The 18,016-nt window shown below is 31.5% G+C and overlaps 1 protein-coding gene across 3 annotated transcripts in view; it reads right to left on the reverse strand.

Annotated features, from left to right (window-relative positions):
* The window catches only part of ATRNL1 (attractin like 1), a 1,148,868-nt gene that overhangs the window by 500,640 nt on the left and 630,212 nt on the right, over window positions 1–18,016 (reverse strand). For all 3 annotated transcript variants that reach the window (XM_001377496.5, XM_007478946.3, XM_056803697.1), the window contains exon 26: window positions 12,592–12,670. In XM_001377496.5, the coding sequence (XP_001377533.4) occupies window positions 12,592–12,670 (79 nt within the window). The remainder of the gene's footprint in view (window positions 1–12,591; window positions 12,671–18,016) is intronic.

Consider the following 18,016-nt stretch of genomic DNA (forward strand, 5'->3'; position numbering starts at 1 on the left):
AAAAATTGAAAAACTGTAAAGCAGTCTGGCAGAAATAAGGTATAGATCAATATCTTATACCGAATAGATATATGACCTTAGGCATAAAGGAGATATCATAAGCACATACTATGTCTAGTCTATAATTTATATCAACTCGTGTGGAGGAATTACTTCTGGGTGAATTGCAGTGATATATGAGGGGTGTTTGTGTGTGTTTCTATGGACATGTTATAGTTGATTTTGATTGATTCATAATATGACTGGGCAATTAAGAGCACCTTTTCCCAGTAATTATTCAGCTAGAACAGCCAATTCCTTTTTTCTAATAATATTTTATTTTTCCTAATTACATGTAGAAACAATTTTTAACATTTGTTTTCTCACATTTTGAGTTCCAAATTATCTTTCTCCCATCATCTCCTTCCCTGTCCCTGAGATGGTAAGCAATTTGAAATAAATTATACATGTGCTTTCATGCAATACATATTTCCATTTTTATCATATTGTGAAAGAAAACATTTATCACTAAAAAAAATCATGATGAAAATAAAGTACATAATCAGCTAATCCCTTTTTAAAAAAGATGGAGACAGCACCATCTGGCCATTTTTGCTGTATTAACCTCTGAGAGATGAACCATCTTCTTCACTTTTGGTCTTAAAATCTCTGCAAAATGGGATTTCCTTGGATTCTTAATTTGTTTTTTCTATCCTACATATGGGAGTTGATTTTCTGATCTTAGGAATTTGACAGACCATGAGCATGATTCAGAGGAATCTAGCCGTCTATAAATTGTTATAAGGGTTTTTCTAACCCTTATTCTATTATTCTAACATTATTGGTATAGTATGGTATTACCAATAATTGTGTCCTCTGTGGACAGGCTGATGGTTTGACTGTTAAGAAATATGGCTTCTCAGAGCAGTACAATGAATTCTGGTGTCAAGCTAGTATATAAAAAATACTAAAGGAAGGAATAGTAAAAGGAAACAGGTAGAAAGAAAAAATTTTTAGAATATATAGGCACCCAAGCTAATAAATCTTACTTTAACCACCCAACCAAATCCAATCCACAAGGATCAACTTCTCCTTCAAACAGAGTTAAGGCTATCCTCTCTTCCTAAATTAACTAAAACCCCAAAATACTTATCCAATTATCCTATCCTAAATTATAAACTTATAAACAAGAGGAATAAATTAGGTTTCTTTTCCTTCCTGTCTAGATGAAAAATACAGCTTGGAATCTCCACAGCCTTTCTTCACTCGCACAGCAATCCTACTGGGGCTTGCACTGGTATTGCACCAAAAAATATCCTTCACTTGGCTGGCCCAATAGATGAATTTTAGATGTGAAAGAAATTGAGATTTTCCAGTCTTAATGAGCAGCTCTTAGGACCTCCTTTCAGAACAAGGTTAGCTCAAAGAGTGAAGTCCTTTGGATTAACTGACTCTCAAAGCACCCTGGAAAAATTCTCTTTTAACCATAATCCATCTCTGAGATTCCATTCAGATTTAAAGAAACCCAAATTATAAATCTCTCTATTATATATCTTATCATTACTACTTAACTCTATTTCCTAATGAACTCTTAATTAACAAATAATTCTCTACAATCCCACCTGGGATTTATTGAAAAACACATTGTATTTTCTCAAATGAATCCAATGCAACCAAGTATCCTATTGTAAAGTTATCCTAAACTATTTCTACACCTAAACTGAATTTACCTATTCTGGGATAGAAAAAAAAGAAAAGAAAAGAGAAAGGAAAAATCTTTGCAAAATTCAAATCAAATTAAAGTTACAAAGTCCAAATGCAAAATCCAAAACAATGCAATAACCAAAGAACAAATAAAACATAATTTCCCCCTGTACTAGTAGAGAACAGAAAATTCTATCTAAAGAAAAAACTCCAAAATTTACCTTACCAATACTATGAAAATATCAACAATTTGAACTTTAACTTTTCTAATAGAAACCAATTTTTACCTAGGGATAAAAAACAAAACAAAACTTCAAAACATCTTACCTCTACAAAAACTGCTAACTTTCCCTATTCTATTCTATTTACAGACAAGAAAACCTACTCTAAAACTAATGCAAACTAAACTCAACACAACAGCATGCAAACAAAATTATGTATACAACCTATGTACACAAATATACAAAATTTAATATGTATATACATACTTTGTATATACATATATACATAAATATATTTACAGGAAAGAAGTCACTCTTATTGAAGAATATACAAAAGTCCATATATACAAATATACACACACACATATATATACAAACATACTGAAACAGAGAAATCTCTCTAAAGATCCCCCCCCCCGTTGTAAGTAAAATGGATCTGTAGAAAGGATGTAAAATCCTCATGAGTTAAATAGGTTATCTATTATATCTAGTATGTCCCTACATAATATGTGGCTACCTAGAACTTATAACATTTCTTTGTGATATGATATGTGTGTTATAATGATAACTATGCCAATCTCCTAAAGTGGTCATATTTACCCATTACCGTAATTATCCTAAAATGCCAACCTGTCTTTCATGCAAATCATCCAGGTGACATTGTGAATATTAAAAAATGTAAAGAAAATTTCATCAGGAGAAGAGGATGACATCAGTTGAAAAAGTCTGCAGGTAGAGTTGGTAAGAGGAGGAAAAAAGGACTAGTAAAATTGTATTATACACAATGTCACCTGGATGTAAATCATGCAATGTAAAATCTATTTGGTACAGACTGAACTAAGATTCCCAGTTCTTATAATTCTATAATTCTGTTCTGCAGTAGTTTGAGGTATTCTCTAATACTTAAACCTCCACCCAGTAAGGAGGCATAGACAGGGGTAAAATCCTTTGTTTGTTGTGGGGCATGGCCCAAAAGCATTTCGTATGGGGAAACATGCATATCACTTCTGAGCCGGGTTCTGATGTAATACAACGCAAGTGGTAAAATCTCTGGCCATTTCAAACTCAGCACAGAGTTTCCCAAACATAGTTTTAACTTCTCAGTTCATTCATTCTACCTGACCAGAACTTTGGGGATGGTACAGGACATGGAATATAAGTATTATGCCTAAATTCACATAAATCTGTTGCAAAATTGAATCTGTAAAGTATGGTCCATGATCTGAACCAATCTTAGATGGAACTCCAAACCTTGGCATTGTATCTTTCAATAACACCTTAACAAAATTAGCTGAGTTCTTATTAGTAAGAAATGCTTTAGGTCATCTCATCAGCTGATCCACAATTAACAGAGAGTACCTATAGTTCCCAGCCTTTGGCATTGTTATATAATCAATCTGTATAGGCTCAAAGGGAGAGTAACTTAAAGGCCTATTTCCAAAAGTTTTTTGCTTAAATATGCTTTGGTTAAATTTCTGACAAGTCTGGCAAGAGCAAATCCTAGATGCTACTGGCATTATCTCAGGGCTCTCCAAGCCTTCTTTATGGTGTCAACCATTCCCTCTGTTCCAAAATTACCCCATTTATGTATTCTTTGAGAGATCTGGCTATCAAAGCTTCTTGGCAGTATCAGTTTTCCATATGAAGACACCCAGATGCCATTTTTGTTCTTTGCCTTGAAATTCTGTTTCCATTTTAGCACCTCTCTCTCATTGTATGCTGTAGCCAGATCTTGTGGAGTTATCAGGGCTAAATTTAAGCATAGTTCAGGTATGCTAGTTGCTGCAAATTTAGCAGTCATATACTCTCTGTCGTTTCCCCATACAACAGAATCTGTGTTTTTGGTATGCACTCTGTAGAGCACAATCTCTATCTGCTTTGGTAGTTGTAAAGCTGTTTGTAGTTCACTTATAATTTGTGCATTGGCAGCTGTATTTCCAGAGGATATTAAGAAGGCTCTTTGCAACCATAGACTCCCAACTTTGTAACAGATCCCAAATGCATATTTAGAATTGGTATAAATTGCCGCACTCTTGTCTTTGGCTATGATACAAGTTTGCTTTACTGCAATGAGCTCTGAAGCCTGGGCAAAGCTGCTACCCACACTGTCTCAAACTCTGTTATTACTGCTGATCTTGTGTACTATACCCCATCTCTCATAAAGAAGGATCCACTTGTGAATAGAATAAAATCTGGATTCTCCAAGGGTGTGTGAGAGAGATTGTCTTTTGGTTTCTCGGGTATTTGGACCACTTTAGCATACTCATGAAGCTATTCCCCAGAAGTTGGTAGATCTGGTAACAATGTGGCAGAGTTTAAGTTTCCACATCGTTTCAGGGTTATGTTCTCACTCCCTAAAAGCATTAGTTCATCTCTAGCCAGCCTCTAGTCTGCAAAGGCTTGAGTCACATGCCTTAGTGAAAGAGCTTCAATCTTGTGTGGACACATGATGGTGAGTGGATTCCCTAGAACTAATTCTACAACCTTTGTCCTAACAGAGCTATTGCTGCCACTCAGACATGGTGGCACCCTGGTGCTATTGGTTCCAGTTGCCCAGAATAATATGCAATAGGCTTTTATTCTGGACTAAAAACCTGGGTTAGCACACCAGAGGCCACACCTTTTCTCTCACGGATAGCTAGATAGCTAGATAGATAAACAGACAGATAAATAGATTACTTAACTCTATTTCCTAATAAATTCTTACTTAATTAACAAATAATTCTCTACAAAATCCAGGTTGAATATCAGAGTCAGGCTGGCATTGAGATCTATAAAAACATGGAGCTATCAAGTGGAATGACTTTCTATACTCTTCCCCAGCAGAAGTTGGCAGTAAAGTAGCACTTGGGCAAAATCAGGAATCTGACTGCTTTTTTTTTTTAATTTTTATTTGGTCATTTCCAAACATTATTCATTGGAAACAAAGATAATTTTCTTTTCTTCTCTCCCCACCCTCCCACCACCTCTCCCATAGCCCACACACGATTCCACTGGGTATCACATGTGTTCTTGATTCAAACCCATTTCCATGTTGTTGGTATTTGCATTAGAGTGTTCATTCAGAGTCTCTCCTCAGTCATATCCCCTCCACCCCTGTAGTCAAGCAGTTGCTTTTCATTGGTGTTTTTACTCCCACAGTTTATCTTCTGCTTGTGGATAGTGTTTTTTAGATCCCTGCAGATTGTTCAGGGACATTGCATTGACACTAATGGAGAAGTCTATTACATTCGGTTGTACAACAGTGTATCAGTCTCTGTGTACAATGTTTTCCTGGTTTTCACTTCCTGGAGGTTGTTCCAGTCTCCATGGAATTCCTCCACTTTATTACTCCTTTTAGCACAATAGTATTCCATCACCAACATATACCACAATTTGTTCAGCCATTCCCCAATTGAAGGGCATCCCCTCATTTTCCAATTTTTGGCCACCACAAAGAATGCAGCTATGAATATTCTTGTACAAGTCTTTTTCCTTATTATCTCTTTGGGGTACAAGCCCAGCAGTGCTATGGCTGGACCACTGACTGCTTTTTGATAAGAATCTAGTAGGGAAGATGCTTTTTAAGAAATGACCTAAGTAGTAAGTCTAATTCTTGATAGGCCTTGAGGAAATTTAGGAGAAATTATAGTCACAATGATTGGTGTATTTGTTCTTTTTTAAAGCTTTCAAATAAATATTCCATAGCAAATTCTACTTGCTATAATGTAGCTAAATGGAATTAAGATGATAATTATTGGTCCCTTAAAATAGGGAGAAACAGAGTTAGTGGAAGCTCAAATCAAAAGGGAATAAAAAAGAGGCATTAGAAACCTGAAGAAAGATGTAGAAGACCAGTCACCAAGAGAGTAGGACCAGAGCATATTTGTTACATATTTAAAACAAAATAGGGTCATTCAGTCAGTGGTAATGGAAAGAACAATGGAGTCAAGATAAAAATAAATGTATTTCTGTTCAGGCTCTGTTTTTAGCTAGATTTGTGACCATGGGCATTTAAATTGACCCTAGACCTCAGCATTCCCATTCACAAAAAAAAGGAGTTTGGATAAAATATAAGATTACTTGAATGTCTAAAAGACATGATCCAATGTGTAACAAAAATGTTTTATTTTAAAATTTGAAAGGTTATAATCGAATTCCTCCAAATTGAATAATTTTGAAAATTTATTCTGAGTTTTCCATGATATTTTGCCTATTTCAATCAGAGACAGAGAAGAAATTATAAACAGGAAGTTCTTAAACCGTCCTGTAGCTCACAGAATAGAGGTTTTCCAAGACAATCTTACAATTAGTATTGTCCCTTGGTTCTTTGGTGAGGAGGACAGGGAAAAGCAGACTTTACAAATTAAATCAATTTGTATTTCTAGGTCTGATTATGCCATACAGGTGAGCTATACATAAAATAATTATTATGTTAACCAGCATTGTATACAATACATCATACATTTGACTTTGAAAATAAATAAACTTGGATAAGATCAAAAGTTTCACATGAAAAAGTCACCATGTACTTTTTCACAGAAAAAAATATGGTTTTAGATATATAGTTTTAATAGTTTCTACTAACATAATATATTTTAAACATTTTAAATATGGGTTAAATTATATATTTTCAATACTTTTCCATTCTATTATTATGACACTCTTATGAAAATGAATCTAAAATAAAATGATTTGTATATAGTTTCTAAGTAAATTATCTTAAATTTTCCCCAATCCAGTCTTGGTGTAAATTGGGAATCCAAAGTGGCACATTTCCTATTTTAATTCATGACTATGATGTAGGTATCATGGAGAATTCTACTACATAATGATAAATGCTATACAGTTTCTGTGGGAAATTAAATTATCGAAACATTAGATATTAAGAACCAAGATCACCAGGGCTATATATTACTTCTCTTTTTGTTCCTCCATGAAAAGCCCTCAACAAATATTTCAAAAGCCCATAGATTTAGAGTCAAGAAATACTTTTTGAATATTTAGCTTAACATTCCCATTTTATAGATAAGAAAAATGTAGACCGGAAAGATGAGTAATTTAAAAAAAAGTGACATTTCTATCTAGGTCCTCTGGATGAAAAATCCAGTGCTGACATGCTACTATCAATCTGTTTAATTTAAATGAATCAACTAGTATAATCTGTAAGCACTTCTTGTACCCATGTTTCCTCAAGATAACTTCTAAGTCATTGAATCTAAGGCACATTTGAATGTTAATATTTTGTGATCCTCTCACAAACACTATGCTTATATATAGATATTACTATGTATTAGTCCCTAAAGCAAAAATTTCCAAAATAGTTGATGAATGATGTTTTTTGCAGCCTTTACATACTTATTTTATAGAGCATTCATTTTGAAAATGTTTTTCTATGTTATATGAAATCTAGGTCTTTAAGGATCAACACACACACACACAAATTCTTCCAAAAAAAAAAAGGTTTTATAGTATGACTATAATATCATAGAAAATGAAGAAATCAATATGTCATTTCATTGATCTCAGTGTTCATTTATATTTAAATGTACCATCAAAATAAACCATAAAAGGAAAATATAAATAATATGATCATATAATAAGTATTCATAATATTTTTAAAAGTAGATAAGGAAAAGCATAAAAGAAGGAAGTGAAGGTAGAAAAAAAGAGGGAGGAAGTTATTTATATATTATATACAGATAATGTAGATTGAACATAAAAACTCATTTTATTGTAGGATGTCTATCAATCTGTTACATATTATTATTATATTTTAATAAATTAAATTTAATTACTTATTTTAATTCATTAATTAATAGATTTAAATTTAATAAGAATATGTGGGGTGATTTTTTCCCATTGGAAAGGTTAACTTTTCCTAGGGCTATTAAAATAAACATGATATTTTAACTGATGATATCATTTCAATTAGTGGGTCCTATCACTTAAATAGACATAATGCAGGAAGAAATGACACAATTTGTATCTTTATGTTCCACAAGTAAATTTGACATCCTCATATTTCAATTAAAAATGAATATCATCACATATTTAAACCATTCAAATGATTTTTAAAATTGTTTACTCTTGATGAAAATAATTTAAAAGCCATGCACGATTGAAAAAATTGGCATATTTAAGGAAATTATAAAGGATTTGCAGTAAGAATGAATGAACCAATATTTCAGGGATTAATGTAATTCTCTGACCAAGATTCACTTATTGTTTCCATTCATTAACATAGAATAAAAGAAAACTTTCATATCTTTAATAAGGTTAGTATAGAAATGAGCTTGGAGCTATTATATGAATGGGTAATATTATTAAAAAGAAGTTTATGAAGTTTCATTTGTGTGCTTTTAAAAGCCTTTGAATTCTCAGGAGAACTACTCAAAAGTGATCACATTAATAAAAGATCCCTGTTATTAAAATTACGCTCAAGTTTTTTTTTTACATCCACAAGCTTATCTAATTAATAGAAGGTGTTAACATGCCTAATAGCAAGAACATATTGGTTGCATTTAAAGTGTCTATAGTCCAAATGCTGTTTTTTGACATTTTAAACATTCTCTAGATCTTCAGAAAAATAATCAATACAGCTAACTTTAATGAAAGTGCAAAAAGTAATAAATGAGAATTAATTAAATGAATGTTTGCTATGAAAGAAATTCTAGAACATTGCAGATACATATGTGACCTGGAAAAAAGGGGTTTTTTTTCTACATTTTTCTTTCTTCCAGGACAATGTATCATTATTTAAGAAATAATTCAAGTTTAAAATGTAGGACTGCATAGAAACAACATTTTAGATAATTAAAAATATTCAAAGCAATAATTATTCTTGGCAAGGTAATTATTAAAAATAGGTATGATTAACAAAAAATTATACTTAAAGGAGATATAGTTAAAGTATTTTTATATAATATATACTTAACTTGAATGGTATAATGTATAAGTAATTAAAAGAGGTGACTGAGATAATAAAAGCAAAAATTGTCAATTACTTTAGCCTCTTCTAGAATGCATTATATGTAACACAGATAAACAAGAAAAAAATTATCTGGAAAAAAATTTTAAATAATGTATAGAGTATTGGAAATTACTAAATGGAAATTTTAGGAAATATTTATTTTTCAGTATCATATAGTATTTTTACAGTAATTGGTTACATAATAAACAATTAAATAAATGATTTACAAAAAATTCAGAATGACAAATATTAAATATATTCTTTACATATCATAATATGGATATAATGATATACACATACACATGTGGGAGTATATTATAAGTGCCCTCAAGACATCTCAAACCTACGGTGATTAATACAGAAATCAATAGTTCTACCCCATCCCTATTTGACTGTTCCCATTATGATATCATCATCATCACCAAAACTAGAGTATCTTCATCCTTCTAACTACCTCAGTTTGATACCTCAATATCTTCCTCAATTCCTCACTTTCACTCATCCCACTTGTCTAATTGGTTGCCAAATCTTATCATTTCCATCTTCACAACATATCTCATACTCATCTCTCCATGCACATAGCCATTATTGTAGTTCAGACTCTCATCATCACTTCTAATTTGTGTCCCTGTATCATATCTCTTATCACTTCCTTTGCAAAACTGTCAAATTTTTTCTTAAAGTGTAGGCATCATTATGTTAATTTTGTACATAATATGATCCAGTGCCTTCCCATAGGAATAAATTACTCAGAGCTCAGCTACCTCTTTCCCTCAGGGTTCTAGAATTAGCCCTGAGAATTATTTTAGTATTTTTTACAGAGGGGTATTTACTAGGTTGGTACAACGAGTATAGTTGATGCAAATTATCTCACAAATATCTGTGATAGCTTCCTGCATAAGTATTCTTAAATTGCAGGAGGAAATGGGCTCAAGAGTACACATGATGACTCATGACTCCTGTTTCCTGGGATTCCTTTTTTTTTTTCCTATTCACGGGCTGCTCAAGAATTTCCTCTTTAAAATGGTGACTTTGCATCCAACCACTTCAGGCAGCAGATCTAAAGAAGTATTCAGGAAGCCATCGATACTTGTTTAACCTTTTGAATGAATCTAGTTCTAACTAGCTTGTTAATTTATAGAGGACTCCTGGTGTATGGCCAAATTTCCTTGGCCCATTCAAACAAGATTCTTGAGTAGTGTCACTATAGATCTCTGTATCACTTATTTGCAGGAGAAAATTGTACACAGCAATAGCAATATTGTTTGATGAACTGTGAAAAGTTGGATTCTCTTATCAATGCAATGATCTGGGCCAATCTATTCACCTCTAGAGAAAGAACTGTTGGAATAGGATGGTTGTGGATCAAAGCATACTATCTTTCACATCAGTGTTTTTATGGTTTTATTTGGGGGTTTTGTTTTTGTATGAATGTGCTCTTACAACAATGTCCAATATAGAAGTGTATTTTGCACGATAGTAAGAAGTTACTTTAACTTTAGACTATTTTAGACTTAATCTAAAGCTTATAATCTCATCTAGTTAAGATTTCAGGGCTAAAATGGGGTAGTGGTGTTTTCAATCTTACTTTAATATATGCCTTTACCTTGCAGTTCTACTTGTTTATCAATCCAGTGAAATGATTAGGTTTTTTTTTTCTGAGACTGAATTCAAATTCTGCATTTTATATGAGAGGTGTTTTGTGATTCACAATTCCTTTCCCTTCCAAGTGGGTGCTTTTCCTCCAAAATTAATGTATATGTTTTGTATATGCCTATATGCATATCAATTGTCTTTCCACACTATGAAATAAGCCTTTTTAGGAAATAAAATACTTTTTGGTCTTCATATACTCTTTGCATAAATTATAATAGGTGCATAATAAATGTTTGTTGATTGACTAAAATATTGACAAAGTGCAGGGACTTAAATGGTCACCAAAAATGTTCTTAAATAATAGGTCAAAGAATGGATCAAAGAAATATCAAACATTTATATTAAACTAAGTCAAATTTGCTGTCATAAGATATTATAGTTTCCCTCGACTACAGTTCCTGAAGAAAATACTAGATTATTGCTCACTGAATATGATATAAAGAGAATTTCTATTTATGTAATAGTGTGCCCAAAAGGTCACTTACTACTCTTTGTTTTGGCAACAAATGCTTCTCTCTCCACTGGCTTTAAGATTTAACATTCTAGGTCAGAAGAAAAGCCTGGAATATATTCTTTATTAGCCAAATAGACTCCTTTGCTTTTCACAAAAACACTATTTCTAAAATAAAAGAATATATGAGAATAGAATTTTAGTCCAAATCATTCAACTTAGTTTTGCTTTTCACAAAAACACTATTTCTAAAATAAAAGAATATATGAGAATAGAATTTTAGTCCAAATCATTCAACTTAGTTGATAAATATAGTGGACATCTGTAAATTTGAAAGATATTGATTAAATGATTTTTTAAAAAAACTTCTTATAGCAGTGTCATGATAGTACTATGACAGGTAAAATCCACTTGAAAATCTGAAAATAAAAAGTCTAGGACTTTCCACTGAGCAAAAATTAAATAAACCTGACGGAAATTGGTTTGAGAAAAAAGAATCTAAAGATAGGTAATAAAGTAGTAATAGACTCCTAGTGTTTAAAGAAACTTTAAACATACCCAGAATGATAATTAAGGAAAACTGAAGACATTCACTAAATTTAGAGATTTTCTTTTAAAAATGGACTTGTGATCAAACATTTAAAAAATAGAAGCAATTATTGTATCACAGCATTAACCATTGTTCAACAAAATTATTCACATGGAAACACAAAATACATGATCAAAATGAATATCAGTTTACTAAATATAAAACTATGAGCAAACAAATAATAAATGTATAACAAATACTTGCCAGCAAGGAATCGACTGACATTCCTTTGAATCTTTGAATAAAAGCTAATTCATACAATGAAAACAATAAGATTGTTTAACATATATTTGTATTACTGGTTAAGAAAACTGTAGCAGTTGTGTAATTATTTGCCCCTAATATATTGCTAAATTATCTTGGACTTCTGAGGAATATAAATCTTTAATTTTCACATGAAGATTTATAATAAATTAATATTTTACTTAAAACATACCAGGGGATTAAGATAGATGAATTGAGAAAACTCCATTCTCTAAGAAAATAATTATATTCTGAATGAATTATAACAAATTACATCTCTACAAATTCACAATTTGTGTTTATTACTCTGAAATTATGTATGACAGAAGTATTGCCTAAATTATAGGAAATTTTAAAACATCTTATTGATTGAGAAAATTATTTTCTTAATATTTGAGGTTTATTATTTGATTACCTAAATCAGACCCAGTATTTATTTGTGGTTTGCATTTTGTGTAGTTATTTATATGTTCATGGAACACAAGAAAAAATTCCAGGTAAACACTAGAACCAATGATAGCAGCTCCTATTTTACCCATTTTCCATTTTACCCATTTTATTCTAGCTAATCAACTCTAAGAAAAGACACAATTTGATTATAATACAATGACTATTGAATAGTACAAAACCAATAATGGATTAGGGCTCCTTGTTCTACATAAAAATAGGCAAATCAGTTCATAAATTTAAAATAACCATACTAATATCATAACACATAGGCACTTGCATCTTTAATTTCACTATGTAAAAGATGCATGTAACCATTTAAAATAGATATGATTTATGGTTTGGATACCTCTCTCCGGCGAGAAGCCCAACAAGTTTGTTTGATCTTCCAGACAACAGCAGCTACCAGTAGGAGGGATAAGAAACAACTAGAGAAAAAGAAGAACAGAGAACAATATTTTTAATAAAATGAATAAATAAATGCAACTGAGTCAAATAAAGAAAAGGAATCACAAAATATTTAAAAGCAAACTCCCTGACTTGCAAAGTATTCAACAAAATAAAGGACAAATACACAAGTCTTAAATACTAACCAAAATATCATTTTTGTCTCTGTAGAAGTAGGAAAATTATCCTTAGGCCAAACATGCTCATAGTATTTAAGCCAGCAGATGAAAAACAAAAAAGAATGAATTGGGGGGCAAATAACAAAGAGAAAAAGAGAATCACCTCTGTTTTTTATTTTTTCATTAAGAGATTTACAATTTAAATCTTTCCTTAGATGGAAAAATCCAATATAACTTTCCACTTAGTTTTTACTGAAATATGATGATAACAAAAGCAATCTTTTTCAATTTCAATTTCATAACATCAATACTATATTTTGTTACATAAAGTGTAACTGAAAAGAGCTACAAAGGCTCTTGTCTTGCTTTGTAAAATAAAACTAATCCTTCCAAAAATAGGTATCACTTTCTGCATTCATATTGTATACTTATCTGAATTTCTTCTCTTTTTGGAGAAAACATAAATATGTCACTTGGTTGGCTCATTAATTCCTTTATTCAGTCATTCAGCAAGGTATCAAATTGCTATTATAGCTACTATATGCACTTTGGTAGGTGCCATTACGGAGATAAATAGACACAGTCCTTTCTTTTAAAAGCTCAAAATTCATGAGGGTTAATTATAAATACAATTACACTTATAATAATTACACAGGAGTGTATGCAATTAAGAATGGAATAAGTGTAAACGAATAATCCAAAGTATCTTGAGACTACAACGAAGATGGAGATCAACTATCTTGCAACATCTGAGAAAGCTTCTTAGAGGTAGTGACATTTAAAATGGGGTAGGAAGGAAAGGTGAGATATCAATTGGCAGGTATGAGAAGCACATCACAAGTTTAGGGAAAGGTACAGAGGGAGAAAATTTTGGGATAAATTGGTTGGAGTAAAAGTAATATAAAGGAAAAGATCAAGAGAGGGTCTAAAAAGAATTTGAAGCAAGATTGAGAATAATCTTGAATGAAAATATAAAGACTTCAATAAAGACTTCAAAATATAAAGAATTGAAACAATTGGGAGTTATTAAATGTCTGTGAGTAAGAGTGAGGCATTAACAAAAGAGTGTAGAGGATATAGTCAAGAATAACTTGATCCACTTGAAAGGGCTGAGATATTTGTTAAAAATTTATTTGTGTGTATATGGTCAGTGGGAAAGATTAATATAAATTTACAAACATAAACCCAATCTTTGGTTTTGAATATTTTAAAAAGTGAGACACTATATTTGGGACTTTAATGATTCTTTCTTCACGAAGACTTTATTTCCTCTGGCACTTATTATTGGTATATTGATATCCAACAGCACTTGGAGGTTCTGTTTGAATATCTCTTGGTATAGGTTTGAGCCTCCCTTCAAAATATAGGGTTTGAAAAGTAAAGTAGTGAACAGGGGAAAATGAGGCAAGAAAATGATGAGTAAAGTTTTGGGGAAAAGAAATATGAAAAAAAGAGAAAAGTATCTTAAGTAAGGGAAAAAACTGTGAAAGTGATTTTGGAATGTTTTGTAAAGCCAATGTCTAGCTCTTTCTTGTAGTAAAGCCCTTGCTGGTATTTCTAAAATTATGTCAATAATGAAGAGTGGGGGGAGGTTGTATAACCATTCTTGATTTACTCCTTTTTTAATCAGAAGATCTTCATTTATTTCCCCATTGAAATTGAGGCTAGCTTTGGATTTTGGATATATGTTTTGGGTTTTATGGAATAAATTGACAAAGCAATCAATGAACATTTACTAAGTGCCTATTATGTACCAGGCACTTCATCATCAATTCTGGGTTTTGGTTTCAATTGTCTTGGTTTTTTAATACGATTCATTTTGTTAATTGTTTTCTTAATGATAAACCATTCTTGTATCCCTGGTAGAACTCCAACATCATCACAGTGAATAATTTTTCAGTGCATTGCTGTAATCGTTTTACTATGGCTTTATTCTAAATACTTTGCTTTTTGTTCTTTTATGATTTGAACCAAGACTGCTTTTTAGATATTATAGTCACTTTTATTTTATTAGAGGAGAGCAATAGAATTTGCTTCTCAAATTCTGAGAATAACTGCTAAAGACTATGTATCGGTCATTCTTTAAATGCTTCAAAGAGTTAACCTGTAAGTTAGCATAGAACAGATTATATAATAGAACAAAAATAGAGCATTGGACATAGAAGTCAGGGAAATTTGGGTTCAAATCTTGCCTGAAATACTTTTTAGTCAAATGACTCTGAGTAAGTTACTTAACCTCTCATAACTTCAATTTCCTCATATAAAATGGAAATGACATCAACATCACAAGGTTATTGTAAAGATCAAGTCAGATTACTTAAGTAAAGTGTTTTGCAAACTTTTAAGCATAATATAATAGTTAGCTATATGTGTTAACCTTATATGGTTCATAAAAGATAAGTACAAATACTGTTTTAATCTACATTTTATCTTAGTATAATATGGTTTCCCTGTTTATCTTGAATATAAATTTTTATTTTTGCTTTATCAGATAACATGATTAAGATCTACGTTTTTAGGTATTAAGTGATGCATAGTCAATTATGTTCCAGTCTCCTGTTTTCACTTTTTACATTATCACCACTTTCAGCCATTACACCACTCTCTTTTTTGTTTTCTTGTAGAATTTTCTGCAGCATAATAATTAGATATTCTTATTTGTTAAATTTTTCTGAGATATACATCACTGGTAATTTTCCTTTCAAGGTCAGTGGGTTTTTGATGTTGCTGTTAATTGCATAGCATTTGTATGATATTTTTCAAATTGTTTCAATTTTCTTCTCTTCTAATGAAGTTTTTGCACTTCAGGATTTTTGTCTTCCAAATTTATAAAATCATTTATTCTCTCTCTCTCTCTCCCTGTCTCTCTCTCTCTCCCTCTCTTTCTCTCTCTCCCTCTCTCTCTCTCATGATGGATTTCCAGTCCCCAATTATGTTTACTATTTCATTTTAAAAGTCTACATTACTTTCATCGATTTTTTTCTTTTTGTTGTTTAGTCCTTTCAGTCATGTTTGGCTCTTTTTTAAAGAATGATTTAAATATTGATTGGGATTTAGGGACTGCTCTGATAAAGATGAGTACCATTGGTCTTCTGAATGCATTTTATTAAAAAATTACACAGTGTGTTTTATTGTTATTGGGTTCAGATCTTTTGAAGGGTGTTTTCAGTGGTTCTGAAGTCATAAGATAGCAGTGTTTGTGAATCTGTAGTATTCAACATACCTCAGAATATTCTACCATATAGAAACCAAAGCAAGTAAATGAATACCTGGGGAGAAAAGGAACAGTGCTATTGAGAGAAGCTTTGAGGTAAATAGGGAAATATTTCAATAATTTTTAACCTTGTTGAAAGGATTATTGAAATGATTCAAAAATGGAAGCATATAATATAACCTCATTTAAGAGGCTAGAAAACCCCACAACATTCCTTAGAGTTAACAGTAGAAAGCAAAATGTTATAGTCTAGCAAATGATTTTAATGACAAAGAAATATCCTCTGGTGGCAATCTAGCCAGCTGAATGCAAAGAGAGATAATATTGTTGCTATTTTGTGCCAGTTTAAGGTTAACTGATTATGAATATCATGACCTGAATTCATATTTCTATAAAGTATTATTAATAGCTGTTTTGAGACAATTAATTTTATATTTCTTTCTAAAGGTTAGAATCTAGGGAATTGTGTTAAAGAAATATATTAAAAGAAAGTAATGACATCCTTCTCAGAAACTGCTACTCTAATATATAAATATATTCAAGCAAATTTTAAAAATTGGGATTTTTCTCCCAAGTAAATAATTTATAATTTAATTATTTCATTGACAAAAAATGTATTATTGAAATCTAAGTCTCACATAAAATGATGTGGTGGTCCTGGCTATGATTCTTAACCATTTAGTCTGCTAACTATTGCATTATTCTTTGGTCAGGAGATAAGATGAGAAAGTACAGGCAAGAGAGGTATAGTAGAAAGGATACTAATTGATTTTATTCTAGTCTTGTGAAATTTTGGATAAATTATTTCACCTCCTTGGGCCAAAATTTCCTTATCAATATAACAAGATTGGATTAGTTGTTCCCCATACATCATTTATTCATTTTATTAAAAATATATTAAGCATTTTTGGTTGCAAACCACAAGTTTAGGTACTATGAAAGAAAAGTTTTCTTAGAAATGACAAAATCCTTATTTTCATGACATCTCTGATCTAGGTAGAAGGCACTGCCACATATAATTATGATGACTAATATTTGATAAATGCCCTAGAATTGTCAGAAAAATAGTATGTAAGGTCCAAGGGAGGAAGGTCTTACAAAATTGTTGCTTATTCCTATTTGAATTGGATCAGGTATATCATAAGGTGATTTTTAATTTGCTAGTAAATTAGATTTAAGGGTGAATTTAAATCATGCCTACCCCTCCAAGCAAGTGAAGGCTTCCCCTAGTGGAATGAGTGAATGAGAATATTTAATTGTCAAGTAGAGTATCGAAGAAGAAAAGGTGGCATTTGAGTTTGTTTTAGAAGTACAAGGAGAAATTTGATAGCAAAGAGTTGGTATCAGAATACTTCAGGAATAAGAAATGTATAAAATAAAACCAGAGTTAGAAAAGTATGAGATGTGGTCAAAGAACAGAAAGTCTGATTTGGATAAGAGTGCAAGGAGAAGAATAAAATGAAATGAAATAAACCTAACAATGTAGGTTGGGAGATTAGTAGGGTCAGGCAAAAAAATCTGGATTATATTCATTAGATGATAAGAAACCACTGAAGATTTCCAAGCAGAGACATGATCTCATCTATCCAAAAGAATTATATGATATCTTGATATTTCTCCAATTCAAACATGTTATAATTACTCCTCAAAACAATCACCAAGTCTTTCACCACTGATGTCCTCTGCTTGAAGTTCCATCATCAGTCATTCAATACTTCATGCTAAACTCCTTTAATATTTAAATAGTCCTGAGAGACATAACAAATTTAGCTATTGCTAGTTATTCATTCCTTCACAAGTTCTTTCAGCTACAGCTGGTTAAAAATGTCACTAAGCACATTAGAATATTAATAGAGAGAGAAAGGAAGAGGAAGAGGAAGAAAAAAACATTTTTTGATTATGGAGCACTGTCTAGAAAAGGTAGGCAAGGGAGATCTTCCATAGCAATAAAAGTGATGATGAAGAGAGAAAGGTGATAAAAAATTTCACACATT

Source organism: Monodelphis domestica, chromosome 1, assembly GCF_027887165.1.
Source record: "Monodelphis domestica isolate mMonDom1 chromosome 1, mMonDom1.pri, whole genome shotgun sequence".
Lineage (NCBI taxonomy): Eukaryota > Metazoa > Chordata > Mammalia > Didelphimorphia > Didelphidae > Monodelphis > Monodelphis domestica.